At 37.0% G+C, this 12,594-nt stretch overlaps 1 protein-coding gene across 1 annotated transcript in view; it reads right to left on the reverse strand.

The window, feature by feature from the left end:
• LOC306886042 (echinoderm microtubule-associated protein-like 5) overlaps positions 1–12,594 on the reverse strand; it is a 98,417-nt gene that overhangs the window by 71,405 nt on the left and 14,418 nt on the right. The window contains 3 exon segments of the mRNA XM_079442899.1: positions 4,053–4,121; positions 4,546–4,644; positions 8,394–8,553. Of these exon segments, the coding sequence (XP_079299025.1) occupies positions 4,053–4,121; positions 4,546–4,644; positions 8,394–8,553 (328 nt within the window).

Genomic DNA, 12,594 nt, shown 5'->3' on the forward strand with positions numbered 1-12,594 from the left:
ATCTTATTTCAAGTCAATCATTTATTTTTTTAGGTGTGTTCAGTTCTGTTCATGCCTGATCTCACATAGAGCACCATGTGTGTCAGGTCTGGTAGAGCGTTCCAAATCAGTCACTTATGAGGTTTAATTTCAGTTAATATGCTCATGTGTGTAATATGTTGAGTATGTCCATTTTTTTAAATGAAGCACCATCTTTAACGAGCCTTGAAAAAATTTAAGGACCACACAAAATGTAGCTTTTCATCTGGCGCCAGAGATTTTCAGTTTCTCTGGGGCTCTCTCAAATAGAGATAGAGAGAAAAGGGGGGATTACAGTGAGCTAAATCTCTGGCATGCATTGAGTGCATAATCGCTGAGTGAGCACGGGCCCGGGGAGCAGATGTCACATGGTTGAGGGGGTAAAGACTCAGGAATTATGAGAGACAACTGCTACACTGTCCTAACTACATGGAGAGGTGGCTTATATGAGAGAATGGGGGATATAGTAAGAGAAAAATACTGACACAGCAAGAGATATAGGGGATGCACAGTGATCTGAGGAAAGAGTTGTGAGAGGGAAATAAACAGAAAGAGAGAGAACAAAATAAAGATTAAAATGTATAGCCCATGAGGATTGTGGATTACTTCATGACAGGAACCTAAAGCCAAAGCTTAATGGTAACTGATGAGAGAGAAAGAGACTCTAATTATAGGGATGACACTGGGTTATAATGCAAGGTGTATATATTTTACTTATTTAATGAGGATATTTTAAAAATCATTATATCTTCGTAAAGTCAAATTGTAGAAGACAATTCCAGAATGCATTGTATCAAGAAGACATCATGAAAGTAATCCATATGAATCAACACACAAACATAAAGCACACAGAATATGGTAACCATGCTCAACCATGCTTGCTTGAAGTGCAAAAAAAACAATATTTAACGAGTTGTATGTGTTTGACCAGTGTTTATATGTGAATTAAAGCTAAAATTAAATCTGCTCATCATATAAATCGATTGCGTCTCTTCAGAATACTTAAATAATTAGTTCACTTCCAGAATGAAATTTTCCTGATAATTTACTCACACCCACGTAATTCTAGATGTTCATGTCTTTCTTTCTTCAGTTGAAAAGAAATAAATTTTTTTGAGGAAAACATTCCAGGATTTTTCTCCATATAGTGGACTTCAACAGGGACCAATAGGTTGAAGGTCCAAATTGCAGTTTAAGTGCATCTTTAAAGGGCTCTATCCCAGCCGAGGAAGTCTTATCTAGCGAAACGATCAGTCATTTTCTAAAAAAATAAAAAAAAATTTTTTTTTAAAGTATATACTTTTTAGCTACAAATGTTGCTCTTGCACTAGCTCTTTGATGTGCATCCACAACTTCACGCGTCATGTTGGAAAAGGCACAGGTGACATAGGCGGAAGTACTGCCCCAGTGTTTACAACGCGATTGCGCAAAGACTAAATCAAATGGCCTTTACAAAAAAAGATAAAACAATGAAAACATTGATGTCGGGACGAATTTTAAGTTGGAGGAGAAAATCAGATGAAGTTCAGTACTACTTCCGCATGACTTTTCCAATGTGATTACGTAATGCGTGAAGTTGCACATGTGCAACACAGAGTAAGTGCAAGACTAGCATTTGTGGTTAAAAAGTATATAAATTTGTACTTTTTTTGGAAAATTACTGATTGTTTCACTTATTTAAGACCGTTATTCCTCGGCTCGGATCGTGTAGCACCCTTTTAAGTTGCATTGAAACTGCATTTTGGACCTTCTACCTGGTGGATCCCATTAAAGCCCACTATATGAAGAATCCTTAATTTCTATTCGACTGAAGAAAGAAAGACATGAAAGTCTTGGATGACATGGGTGAGTAAATTATCAGGCCATTTTTATTCTGGAAGTTAACTAATCCTTTAAATCGCTTGATTCAAATGGATTACTTTTATAATGAACCTTTTGAAGCTTGAAAATTTGGTTGTCTGGACTTTCAATGGATGAACAAAAATAATGGGAGAATATTAAAAATACCTTCATTTGCGTTCCAAAGATGAATGAAAGTCTTTAAATGGTTTTGGAACAACACGAAAGTGAATAAATGATGACAGAATTAATTTGTTTATGTGTGAACTAACATAACTAACATAACTCTTTAATGATCAGAACCATTGTTGTGGTAGCAAAGTTTTAATTTAGTGTGCGAGACCAAGGTTCAAATATCTGCCTTTTTTTCAAATACTTTTTTTTTTATAGATTAAACTTTACAACCAGTGATCACTATGATAACTGACTACAGCATAACGCAGGACGAGGATCATGTTGTCAGTGAGTCAGGTGTTATGTGTGTCTTGTGTTTCCCTCTTGTGTCCTTATTTGGTTTGTTTCCTGTCCTCGTTCAGTGTGATTATTAGTTAATTATGTCCCAGCTGTGTTTGATTATGTTCGTGATTATCCTGTGTATTTATAGTCCTGTCTGTTCAGTTAGTTTTCATCTGGTCTACTCATTACTCCTGGTGTGTCTGCCCTGCTGGACCGGATGTCATTAAAGACTGTTAATTTGAGTTTATCTTCGCGTTCCTCGTTCTTCCCCGTTGTGTGCACCGTGACAGAAGACCAGACCAAAACAGTTAGCGGTGACCATTCACCTCGTTTTGATTTATTTTCTGTTTTTTGAAAGTTCTTGTTTTGTTCCTGTTTGTCTGTCCCGCGGCAAGGAAGTCGCTGCTCGTCATCCCACCATAGCCCGCTGAATAAGCGTAGGAGTTTGGCGGGATCGCCATGGGTCTGCCGTCCGCAGCTCCCTCAAGCCCGCCGTTCGAGGGGAAATCGCCCCTGTTCCTGAGGACAGCCCCGGAGGGCTCCTGATACCCCAACAGCTGCCCCATGGAATTTTTTTTGGGGGGGGGGGGGGGTAGAAGGGTTTCGGCTGTAGTGGCCGGGATGAGGCCACGGCCACAAGGACCACCTGCTATGGCCTCCTGACCTCCCTGCACCGCCATGGCCTCCGATCTGTCTGTTCCAGAGCGCCCTCTGTCTGTTCAGTTAGTTTTCATCTGGTCTGTCATTAAAGACTGTTCATTTGAGTTTATCCTTGTCTTCGTGTTCCTTGTTCTTCCCCATTGTGTGCACCGTGACACATGTGAGTTCCAATAATTTCCCTAGTTCTCAAAGTTGTCACTATTCATTTGAATGAAGTTAAAAATTTTGCAAATTTGTTGCACCATTGGACATGCCCACAAAACTCATGATCACCAATGTTTGTTTCTGGAAATATCTGTTAAAAATGAATTTCAGTCTCTTTGTTGCTGTAAATTGCTTTGTGTGAACATCCTCTAACAAGGCATGTGTGTAGGTGGCAGACAGCAAGAACTTCACAATCAAACACTCTCTGAACCCATTTGAAAAGCACCGTAAAGATTTAAACAATTTAAAAGCTGAAGAGGAATCAAGCTGAACCTGAACTAGTCCTAATCCCCTTCCACAAACACTTCTGAAGAGATGCTCAAGTTCATCTCAGAACTGGGGTTGAAGAAATAAAGAGGCGAAGAAGAGGTATGATTCAATAACTCGTTGTTTGTCCCAGTTTCTGACAGGGCTGATTTGGTTGCTGTGATTTCTCAACGGGATTTGATTAATTGACCGTAAAAGGAAAACTGTGTTTAATACTGAATAGCTTCTGACAAATTAAAGATAACACTAACTCAAAATGGACTATTTTCACTCTTTTAATAATTGTTCCATGTATTATAAATAATGAACTGGAGCAAACTAATCTAAAGAAAAATGTTTAATCTTTAATAAAAATGTTATAACATCTTTCTTAATGTTAACTGATATCCATTCTTCACAAATGTTTTAGAAGACTCTGTCTCCATTCTGGTATGCTTTTCGCATTTAATTCACTCTGAAATAATGAAACTACAATGGACTATAAACAGCAATTTACATTGACTTTCACAAGTACAATATTTCAAGTATATAATTCAATACAGACCCATCTGATGCCAAAAATAAAATATGAATAAGAAAAATGAATATAAAGAGAGAAAAGGCAGTACCTTGATATGTTTGACTCCACAGCTCACTAGCTTACTTTGCTGATACAGGTCCCACGATATGTCGAATATCTTTATGAAACAGAGAAAGAAAATGGTTGGAATTAAAAGGACATTTCCCAAGGACAGGAAGCGTTTTAGCACTAGTGCACTAAAATGCAGTGCAAGTGAGGTATATACACAGTACTGCTCAAAACTCTGAAGTATGAAGTCAGTACGTTTTTTTTTAAAGAAATTAATATTTTTATTCAGAAAGAATGCATTAAATTTATCAACATGACAGTAAAACATTTCTAATGTTACAAAAGATTTAATTTATCTAAAAATGCACAAAGTCTCCTGTGAGGGCTAAGTTTAGGTGTAGGGTTGGTGTAGGGCAATAGCACACACAGTTTGTTCAGTATAAAAACCATTACGCCTATGGAGAGTCCCCATAAACCACAAAAACCAACGTGTGTGTCTCTGTGTGTGTGTCTCTGTGTGTGTGTGTCCTTACCCGGTCTGTATGACCAGGAGCAGCTGCCAGAACTTTCCCCTGTCTCCAGTCCCACACACAGATTGTGTTTTTAGAGTCCAAGCCCACAGACACCAAACACTGCAAACACAAGAAACAAAGCAAATGATATGTCCTGCTCATAGAGAGCTAAAAAACCTTCTAAAAACGTTTAGCTTTAACCATAATCAACGACAACCGAACCAGCTAACCAAGGTGTTCAAGACTGCTTAACCACAAAATTCTGGTTAAAATGGCCACTAACAACCAAAGTGTGATTCTGTCTCAAAAGCTTAGGAGGGTGAAACGCTGCAGGCAGGTGTTTTGGAGCAGGACTGGAAATGAACTCTACAGAAAGGAAGCACTCCAGAAGCAGAGTTGGCTAGACTGTAAGCTGTTTATTTCATAACTGTAGGCGGTTTATAGTTGCTTAGCAACACAACATAGTGCATGAAATTGAATTCAGCTGCAGTGCACTCACAGGAAACCTTGGTAAATCATCTTAGTAAATCATCAAGAAGTTAAAATGTAAAAAGACGAGTTGCAACAAGTCAAGCAATGTGATAAAATATAATATTTTATAATGTCTTTTATATGTTGTGTAAAAATGGATTGATGGGTTTAATCAATTATTATTGTTTTTATGTTACTTTTTTAATGATTATATATATATTTACCCAATTTAAAATGGAATAAGTATTTATTATAGTAATGCATTTACTGCGTCTTAATGTTTGTTTGTTTTTTTCATTTTTTTCTAAACTGTTAATCATTTTCAAACATTTAAACCAGGCAGGGTTAACTTTACTCAACATTGAAAATCAAAATCCGTCATCACTTGAATTAAGATTATAATCATTTAATTTTAAAATCACAGCCACCACAACATCAGACTTCAGCACCGCTTTTTACTTTGAGATCGTTCTGAGGTTAAATACAGATTTCAAATCATAACATACGGTTTTTGAAATCAAATTTTTGCATAGCTTTATTTATTTATTGTTTAGGAGATCAATAAAACACTGGCAGCCAATCACAATCCATCCTGACTCCGAAGAGATTAAGCATTTAAGCATTATTTCATTATTGTGCATAGGTGTGGCCGTTAATATAGTTGTTATAGTTATAACTCTGGAATGGACTTTAACATTGTAAAACATGAATCTGCTACCATCTATATATTTCCAACCAATGGAACTAAACTGCCAGAAGCTTCTCAAAACATCATTCATTTTTCTCTCAAACGGTGCACAAATCATCTGTAATCTTCCCAAATGCTGTTTGCTGAGGGGACCTCATTAGTTCAGCATCCCTTTGATGCAAGTTTGCTGTTTTCCACCTCCGTCCCATCAAACCTGATCACCAGTTTTCTTCTGAGGTTGTACCACGCTGGCTGAGGCTAAAACAGAGCGCCTTCAGTCAATTATGGGATGCTAAACCTTTGATGAATTTGAGAAGAAAAGTGTTGGGTTTTTGAGGCAGCGTCTCGCTGTTCCTCTCTTTGCAGTTTCATCCGTCGGTGTGAAATAAATGATGAGGCCAATTTCCTGCTGAAACTCTGCAAATCACTTTCTCAGCTCCGCTGGGGGAAGGTGAGGGGTGAATTCTCTCAGATAAAGTGAGAGTGAGCAAAGAAATGTGAAATGTCAAACTCAGAGGTACAATTTTTCATTCTATCCCTCTATCATCTCCTCCAGTGAGTTGGAGTGCTTTTGATAAATTGACACTGTAACCCAACTCTCATCCACTTTAGCCTTTTATTGTGCAATGTTACGAATTCAATATATCACATTTACACTGAAAGCATTACACACGACCACAGTATGATATTCGTGTTTTTGATCAAATAAGGTTGTTTGAGGTCCCCACGCTCCCTGCTGCTACTATATCAATATCACACTAACTACTTGCCAGAAAATAATTTTAATAACAACATTAATATTGTGAATAAGTGTAATTACTGATAATATAGCCTACTTATGATGATAGCCTACTCTGATGATATAGCCTACTCAAATGCACATTTTAACAGTACAATAACATAAAAAAAAATGAATATACCACATTTCTGACTAAATCTGACTGGTGAGAGAATACAGCAAATTTGCAATTTTAAAATGACTGAAATGATTTCAATATTTATTTTCTGCTGGTACTGTACTAGTACCTACGGTGGCCGAGAAGTGCAAAACAAATCACGATTCTGAAAACAAAATAAATTACAAATGCAAAGCTAAAAAACAAAATAACAATTCAGAAAACACAACGACAAATCAGACAAACCGGAAGAGGTAGGTATAGTTTGAGACAGCGCCATTGGTTTGGGAATAGATTACTCATCGCTGATTGGACGAGACATCTGTCAATCAAGGTGTACAGGAAGAACGAGAAGAAGGACAGCAGAGTCAACTATTGACAGCGTCAGCTCCAGTGGCGCAGATGGTAGAGTGCGTAATATTATTGTGTTTTTGGACGCGATCGACCGGGTTCGAGTCCGCCTTTTGCCGAACTTTTTTTTTTCTTCTTCCTTTTCAAATCTCGTATCGCATCGGAAAGGAATTTATTAAGGAAATAATCCAAAAGTTGAAAATAAAGTATCGGGTAGGGTTAGGGTAGGTGTAGGGAGAGCTTTATTGTACCAATAAGGTGGCAGATGTGCTTTCATACTTTCTTCTCTAATGCAGTGTGTGTGTGTGTGTTTTATATAGTCTGTTGCACTATATGTTTGTAACCCGTTTAAAAGTGTGGGTGTGATTCAGTAGGGATGCTGAAAAAAGCCCACTTGGGTTCAAATGAATAATGCTGCTTCATTCTGTTTTTGTTTGCCATTTGATTTTTTTAATTCGCAAAACTAATAGCAGTGTATAATCATAGAGAGTAGGGCAACTTGGCATTAGTGTGACCTTTAACAAAATTTAGTCCCATCGGCAGAAAAGTAGTCAACCAACCGTTCAGTCATAGTCTGGAGCCCTAAAAAGGAGGCAGCACAAGTGTGTGTTCCATTTCAACACACAGCAGTGGTGAGTGTTTTGGTGTTTTTGAACAAATCAGTTGAGTAAATGATTCAAGGTCTAAATGATTCAAAGAACCAGCATTTTTGAACAAATTGAGAGAATGATTCAATAACTCATCTATGAAGACAGACACTTAATTTGTTTCCGAGTCAGCATTTTTGAGCTAACCGATTGAGTGAATAATAAGACAGTTACTTGTATTTCTAAACTGAAAGATTCAATTTCTCAAATGTGCAAATACAGATAGAACAGTGGAAGTCTCAGAGCTGTGGGACTGATGTATCAGCACTCTAGGAATGCTGATTGACCAATCAGGTTCAAAGACTGAAACTAACTGTAGTATCATGAGCTATAAAACACATGGGGCAGTTCTTACTAAGTGCAGCATCAAAAGCGTTTTCAGAAGGCTTTGAATATTAAAGTTCCACAGTTTTACTGAACAATGTTGAAGTGTAGTCATCCAGAAAGTGCAGCAAGAACATATCAGTATATGATGGAAGTTTCTAAAACCATTATCTTCTAGCCATTGTCAAACCCTTAATGCTGCTTTATGTTCTTGTGTTCATCAACTGATGTTATCACTGAGGATTTTGTGTGTTGTTTCTGTCTATGTGACAACCAGCAGCTCCGGCAGACACACAGTTATACAATCTGACACGTACTGTCACACTGTGGGAGTCACACCGTTGGTGTGTTCGCAGATGTGACTTTAACAACTAATAATAAACTTCACAGCACCTCATACTGAGAGATGAAACTTACGAGTTCTTAATGTTAGCTCCTTGGTATAAAGAGAAATCTTTCTTATTGCAGTATGTTATTGCTCAGAACACTCACCTGTCCATCAAGGTCGAAGGCGAGACAGGCGATACCGTGTGTGTGCATGTCCTTCAATATGGACACTGTCTGCACAGTATATGAGTCCCACACACAAATATACGGCTCCTTTCCAACCTGTCCTGTGGCCACCAGCACTCTCTCTGGATGCAGGGCTAAACTGTGGAAAGAAAATTACAATGAAGTTAAAATATTAAGAGGCAAATTAATCATCAAAATATTTGGCCACCTTGTAAAGTGGTTTGCGTGATTTGATTGCAATCCAATCCAAATGTGTTTCTGATACCATTTACACCTGTTCATTTCAAGATTGGATAGCTAGCCTATCAAAGAAAATGCATGAAGTGGCCAAGTGTTCAACATATAAGTTGTATAAAATGATTAAGCTCAATACATATGGATTAGTTTTATGATCTCTTTATGAACTTTTCGAAGTTTTAAAGAGGTAGCTGCGTAGACTGTCAATGGAGGGACAGAAATTTCTTAAATTTCATTAAAAAATATCTTCCTTTGTGTTCCAAAGATGAAGTCTTACAGGTTTGGAACAACATGAGGGTGAGTAAATGACGACAGAATTTTATTTTATTTTTTATCCCCCTATGTTCTTCTATAACTGTTTGGTTTGGTTCAGCTACCAAAACAGACATCAGAAGACTACAACGGACAGTCAGGACTAGGGCTGGGTATCGAGTTCGATATTTTTTAGGCACCGACCGAACTGCCTCGATACCACCGAGTATCGAAAAACGTCTTGTCGTTCGGTACCAAATTTCGATACCTAAGGGGTTAATCTCATCACCGTCAGTGAGCCAATAATCCTGCAGCACTAGGTGTGTTTGACTAGAAGCGGCGCGGCGCTGATTGATCAATGTTTGACATCCGCGAGAGGTTTCGAAAGCGCACGGAGCAGTCCGCTCTTTAAATCGCGCAGTTTGTTTACTACACACAGACTGAAGCGCGCGTGACGCTCGCGGTCATTTCAGCGTCTGCCGCCTCTATAAATTAGGACATAAACACATGAACAACATCTCCAGAACGTCTGTGAGAGTCAATTAATGAGCATTTTACCGTTTGATTCGAGTAAAACTAACGTCATATCATATACACACAGAACTGTAAAGGTATTACAGACAACCCGTCAAAATAAAAGTCCGGTTTAACTCGGAAGACACTGCGGCAGAAATATATTAATATTGTTCAGCAGACAGCACTGCTAATACTAGGCTACTATTAAAATTATTAAAACTTTTTTTTTTTTGTAATGATCACACAACAGTTATTCCATGTTTTAATTTTAATAGTAACCCCCATTTGTTTGGCAAAATAAATAAACTTTGATTTTCAATAATTTAAAGAGAAATTAAATTAATGTTTTATGTCTTCATTTGAAAACCAGATACAGAACACAGAATTTCTGAGGAAAAATAAAACCTTTCATTAGGCTATTTTAAGAATAAATTTAAATAAACTAAGTTGTTTTTATGCATTCAAATAATTAGACATACTACACCAGAATTTAATAACAATAAAACATATGGTGAAACAAAATAAAACACCCATTTATGAAAGTGGATGAAGATTTAAAATTTCTTAAAAAGTCTTTAACAACCTAGAAATGATGATTCTGTCTGAGCTTTGTGTTTTAAAATGAACACACACTAATGTAAACGTAGCCTAACAGATGGTTAAACTGAAAACAATTTGAACTTTATTAAAATTATTTATTTATTTATTTATTGTGTTGGATATATTTAGTTCCTTTGTGCAGTGGCTCAGGAGATGAGGCTTTGAGTCTGTATAAATATCAACAAGCTAAAAACAATAGTTTTTTGAGATAATGTAATCTTATTAAAACTGATTTCATAAAATTGGTATCGAAAAAAGTATCGTTCAGGAACCGGTATCGAACTCAAGGTATCGGTATCAAAAAAATTTGAACGATACCCAGCCCTAGTCAGGACTGCTGAGAGGATTATCGGTGCCCCTCTGCCCAGCCTCCAAGAACTTTACACCTCCAGAGTGAGGAAAAGGGCTAAGAAAGTCACTCTGGACCCCTCACACCCAGCTCACTCTCTCTTTGTACTGTTGCCCTCTGGCCGGCGCTACAGATCACTGAGCACCAGAACAGCCAGACACAAGAACAGTTTTTTCCCCCAGGCCGTATCCCACCTGAACAACACATAACACACCCCGGTACTGTACATCTGTAAATAACCCATCAAACCTTCATCTGTACATAGGACACATGCACATTCACAGTTCTGTCTATGGTCATGTCTCTTTTCTGTATATTTTTATTTTTATTACTATTGTTATTCTTAATTATTGTATATTCTCTTCATTAGTGTTCTTTATCACCTTAATTATATGTTGTCTGCACTATGTTTGTACTTTCTGTACTGGAAGCTCCTAACACCAAGACAAATTCCTTGTGTGTGCAAACACACTTGGCAATAAAGCTCTTTCTGATTCTGATTTTTTTTTTGCACATTAATGAGATTGTTAAAAACATGAATAAAAAAATAAAATAAGCACAATATGTGTACTCTCATGTCATTCCAAAGTACGAGGTTCATTCTCACCATTGCCACGCTATAGCACAGATTAGCATAAACTTGTCTTGTTTTACGGTCAATTTTTACAGTTTACAGTCAACTGACATGGAAGAGAAGAAATTGTTGAATAAAGTTGTTATTTTTGTTAACTTTGTGCACAAAACGTATTCTCATAGCTTCATAAAGTTAAGGTTGAACCACTGATGTCACTTGGACTATTTTAACGATGTCCTTACTACCTTTCTGGGCCTTGAACGTGTCAGTTGCGTTGCTGTCTATGGAGGGTCAGAAAGCTCTCAGATTTCATCAGAAATACCTTGTTATGTGTTCTAATGATAAACAAAGGTCTTACAGGTTTGGAACAGCACAAGAGTGAGTAATTCATGACAGAATTTTCATTTTTGGCTGAACTATCCCTTTCATAATAACACATCTGCTATTATGTCATAGGCATTTGTAGGTAATGCTGTTACTCCTTGAGTACTTAGTTTTGTTACTCTAAAGAAATCCAAGAGCACGTTAAGTATTTACAATGGGAAGGCACACTTGCAATGCACTGGCCAAAATTTGGCCTTTCTGCCATTACACTTTACAGAAATGCATCACTGAATATTTGATGATTGTTCTGTTCGAATTCCAGCCTTAATTTATACAGATAACTGATAAAAAAAAAAAAGCTTTAAAGACAGGGTGAATGATTGTGGACGCCTATATATAGTAAGACGAGCTATCGCTGATTATCATTTCCCACAGCCAGCAGTGAAAGTGAGAGAAGGGCTTTTAGTTATCAGAGACCCGTGAAGAGATAACACGCTATCTTCTGCAACCTAAGACTCATGAAACCGTCGCTCAGATAAAGTCTGTCACCACAGCATGTTCTGTAAGTTATAGATGTATATATGCATTCATTCCGTCCCTTCTATATCTTGAAATAATCTTATATTTTTATCCCACAGCATGTAGCATTATCCATAATAATGCCCCGGTGCAGAAATGGCACAGATGCGAGGTGGAAAAATCAGGTCATCGCGGTTCATGGAGCAGTTTTCACTCTCACCATCACACTAGTCCACCAAATTCATTCAGGCTTGCCTTCACATGCCCTAGGAAATCCCAGAGGCGTCCAAGTGTTGCATAACATCTGTCCAGCTTTACTACACTTTCTCTTTCACGCACACATACATTTTCCATATTTATCAAAAGGCGGTAGTATATTACTATCACATCACAGCATGATACTTGAACACCTAATTTAAACTAAATAAAATAATAAATAAAATAATACAATTAGAAAATGCCCTCAATTTCCTGTTGTTGTTGTTATTATTATTATTAATTGATCCAAATCAAAAGCATCCAAAGCTATTAAAAGAACCAGATTCGTAAAAAGAACTAGATTTTCCAACAATATTCGAGAGGATGCTGGAGAGTGAGTTTGATTAAATCAATTCAATGAAAAGAATAACCTCTTTTTTTGTCCACAATATCTGAGAAATTATCAATAACAAAACAAAACCATTTTGGGGGGGAATTTTAAATATATGAATTCAAAATATAATAATAATATTAATATTAATACTAATACTAATTAATATTATTTAAATGGATTATAATATTTAATTACATATAACTTACCTATAGCTATC

Source organism: Barbus barbus (genome assembly GCF_936440315.1).
Source record: "Barbus barbus genome assembly, chromosome: 20".
Lineage (NCBI taxonomy): Eukaryota > Metazoa > Chordata > Actinopteri > Cypriniformes > Cyprinidae > Barbus > Barbus barbus.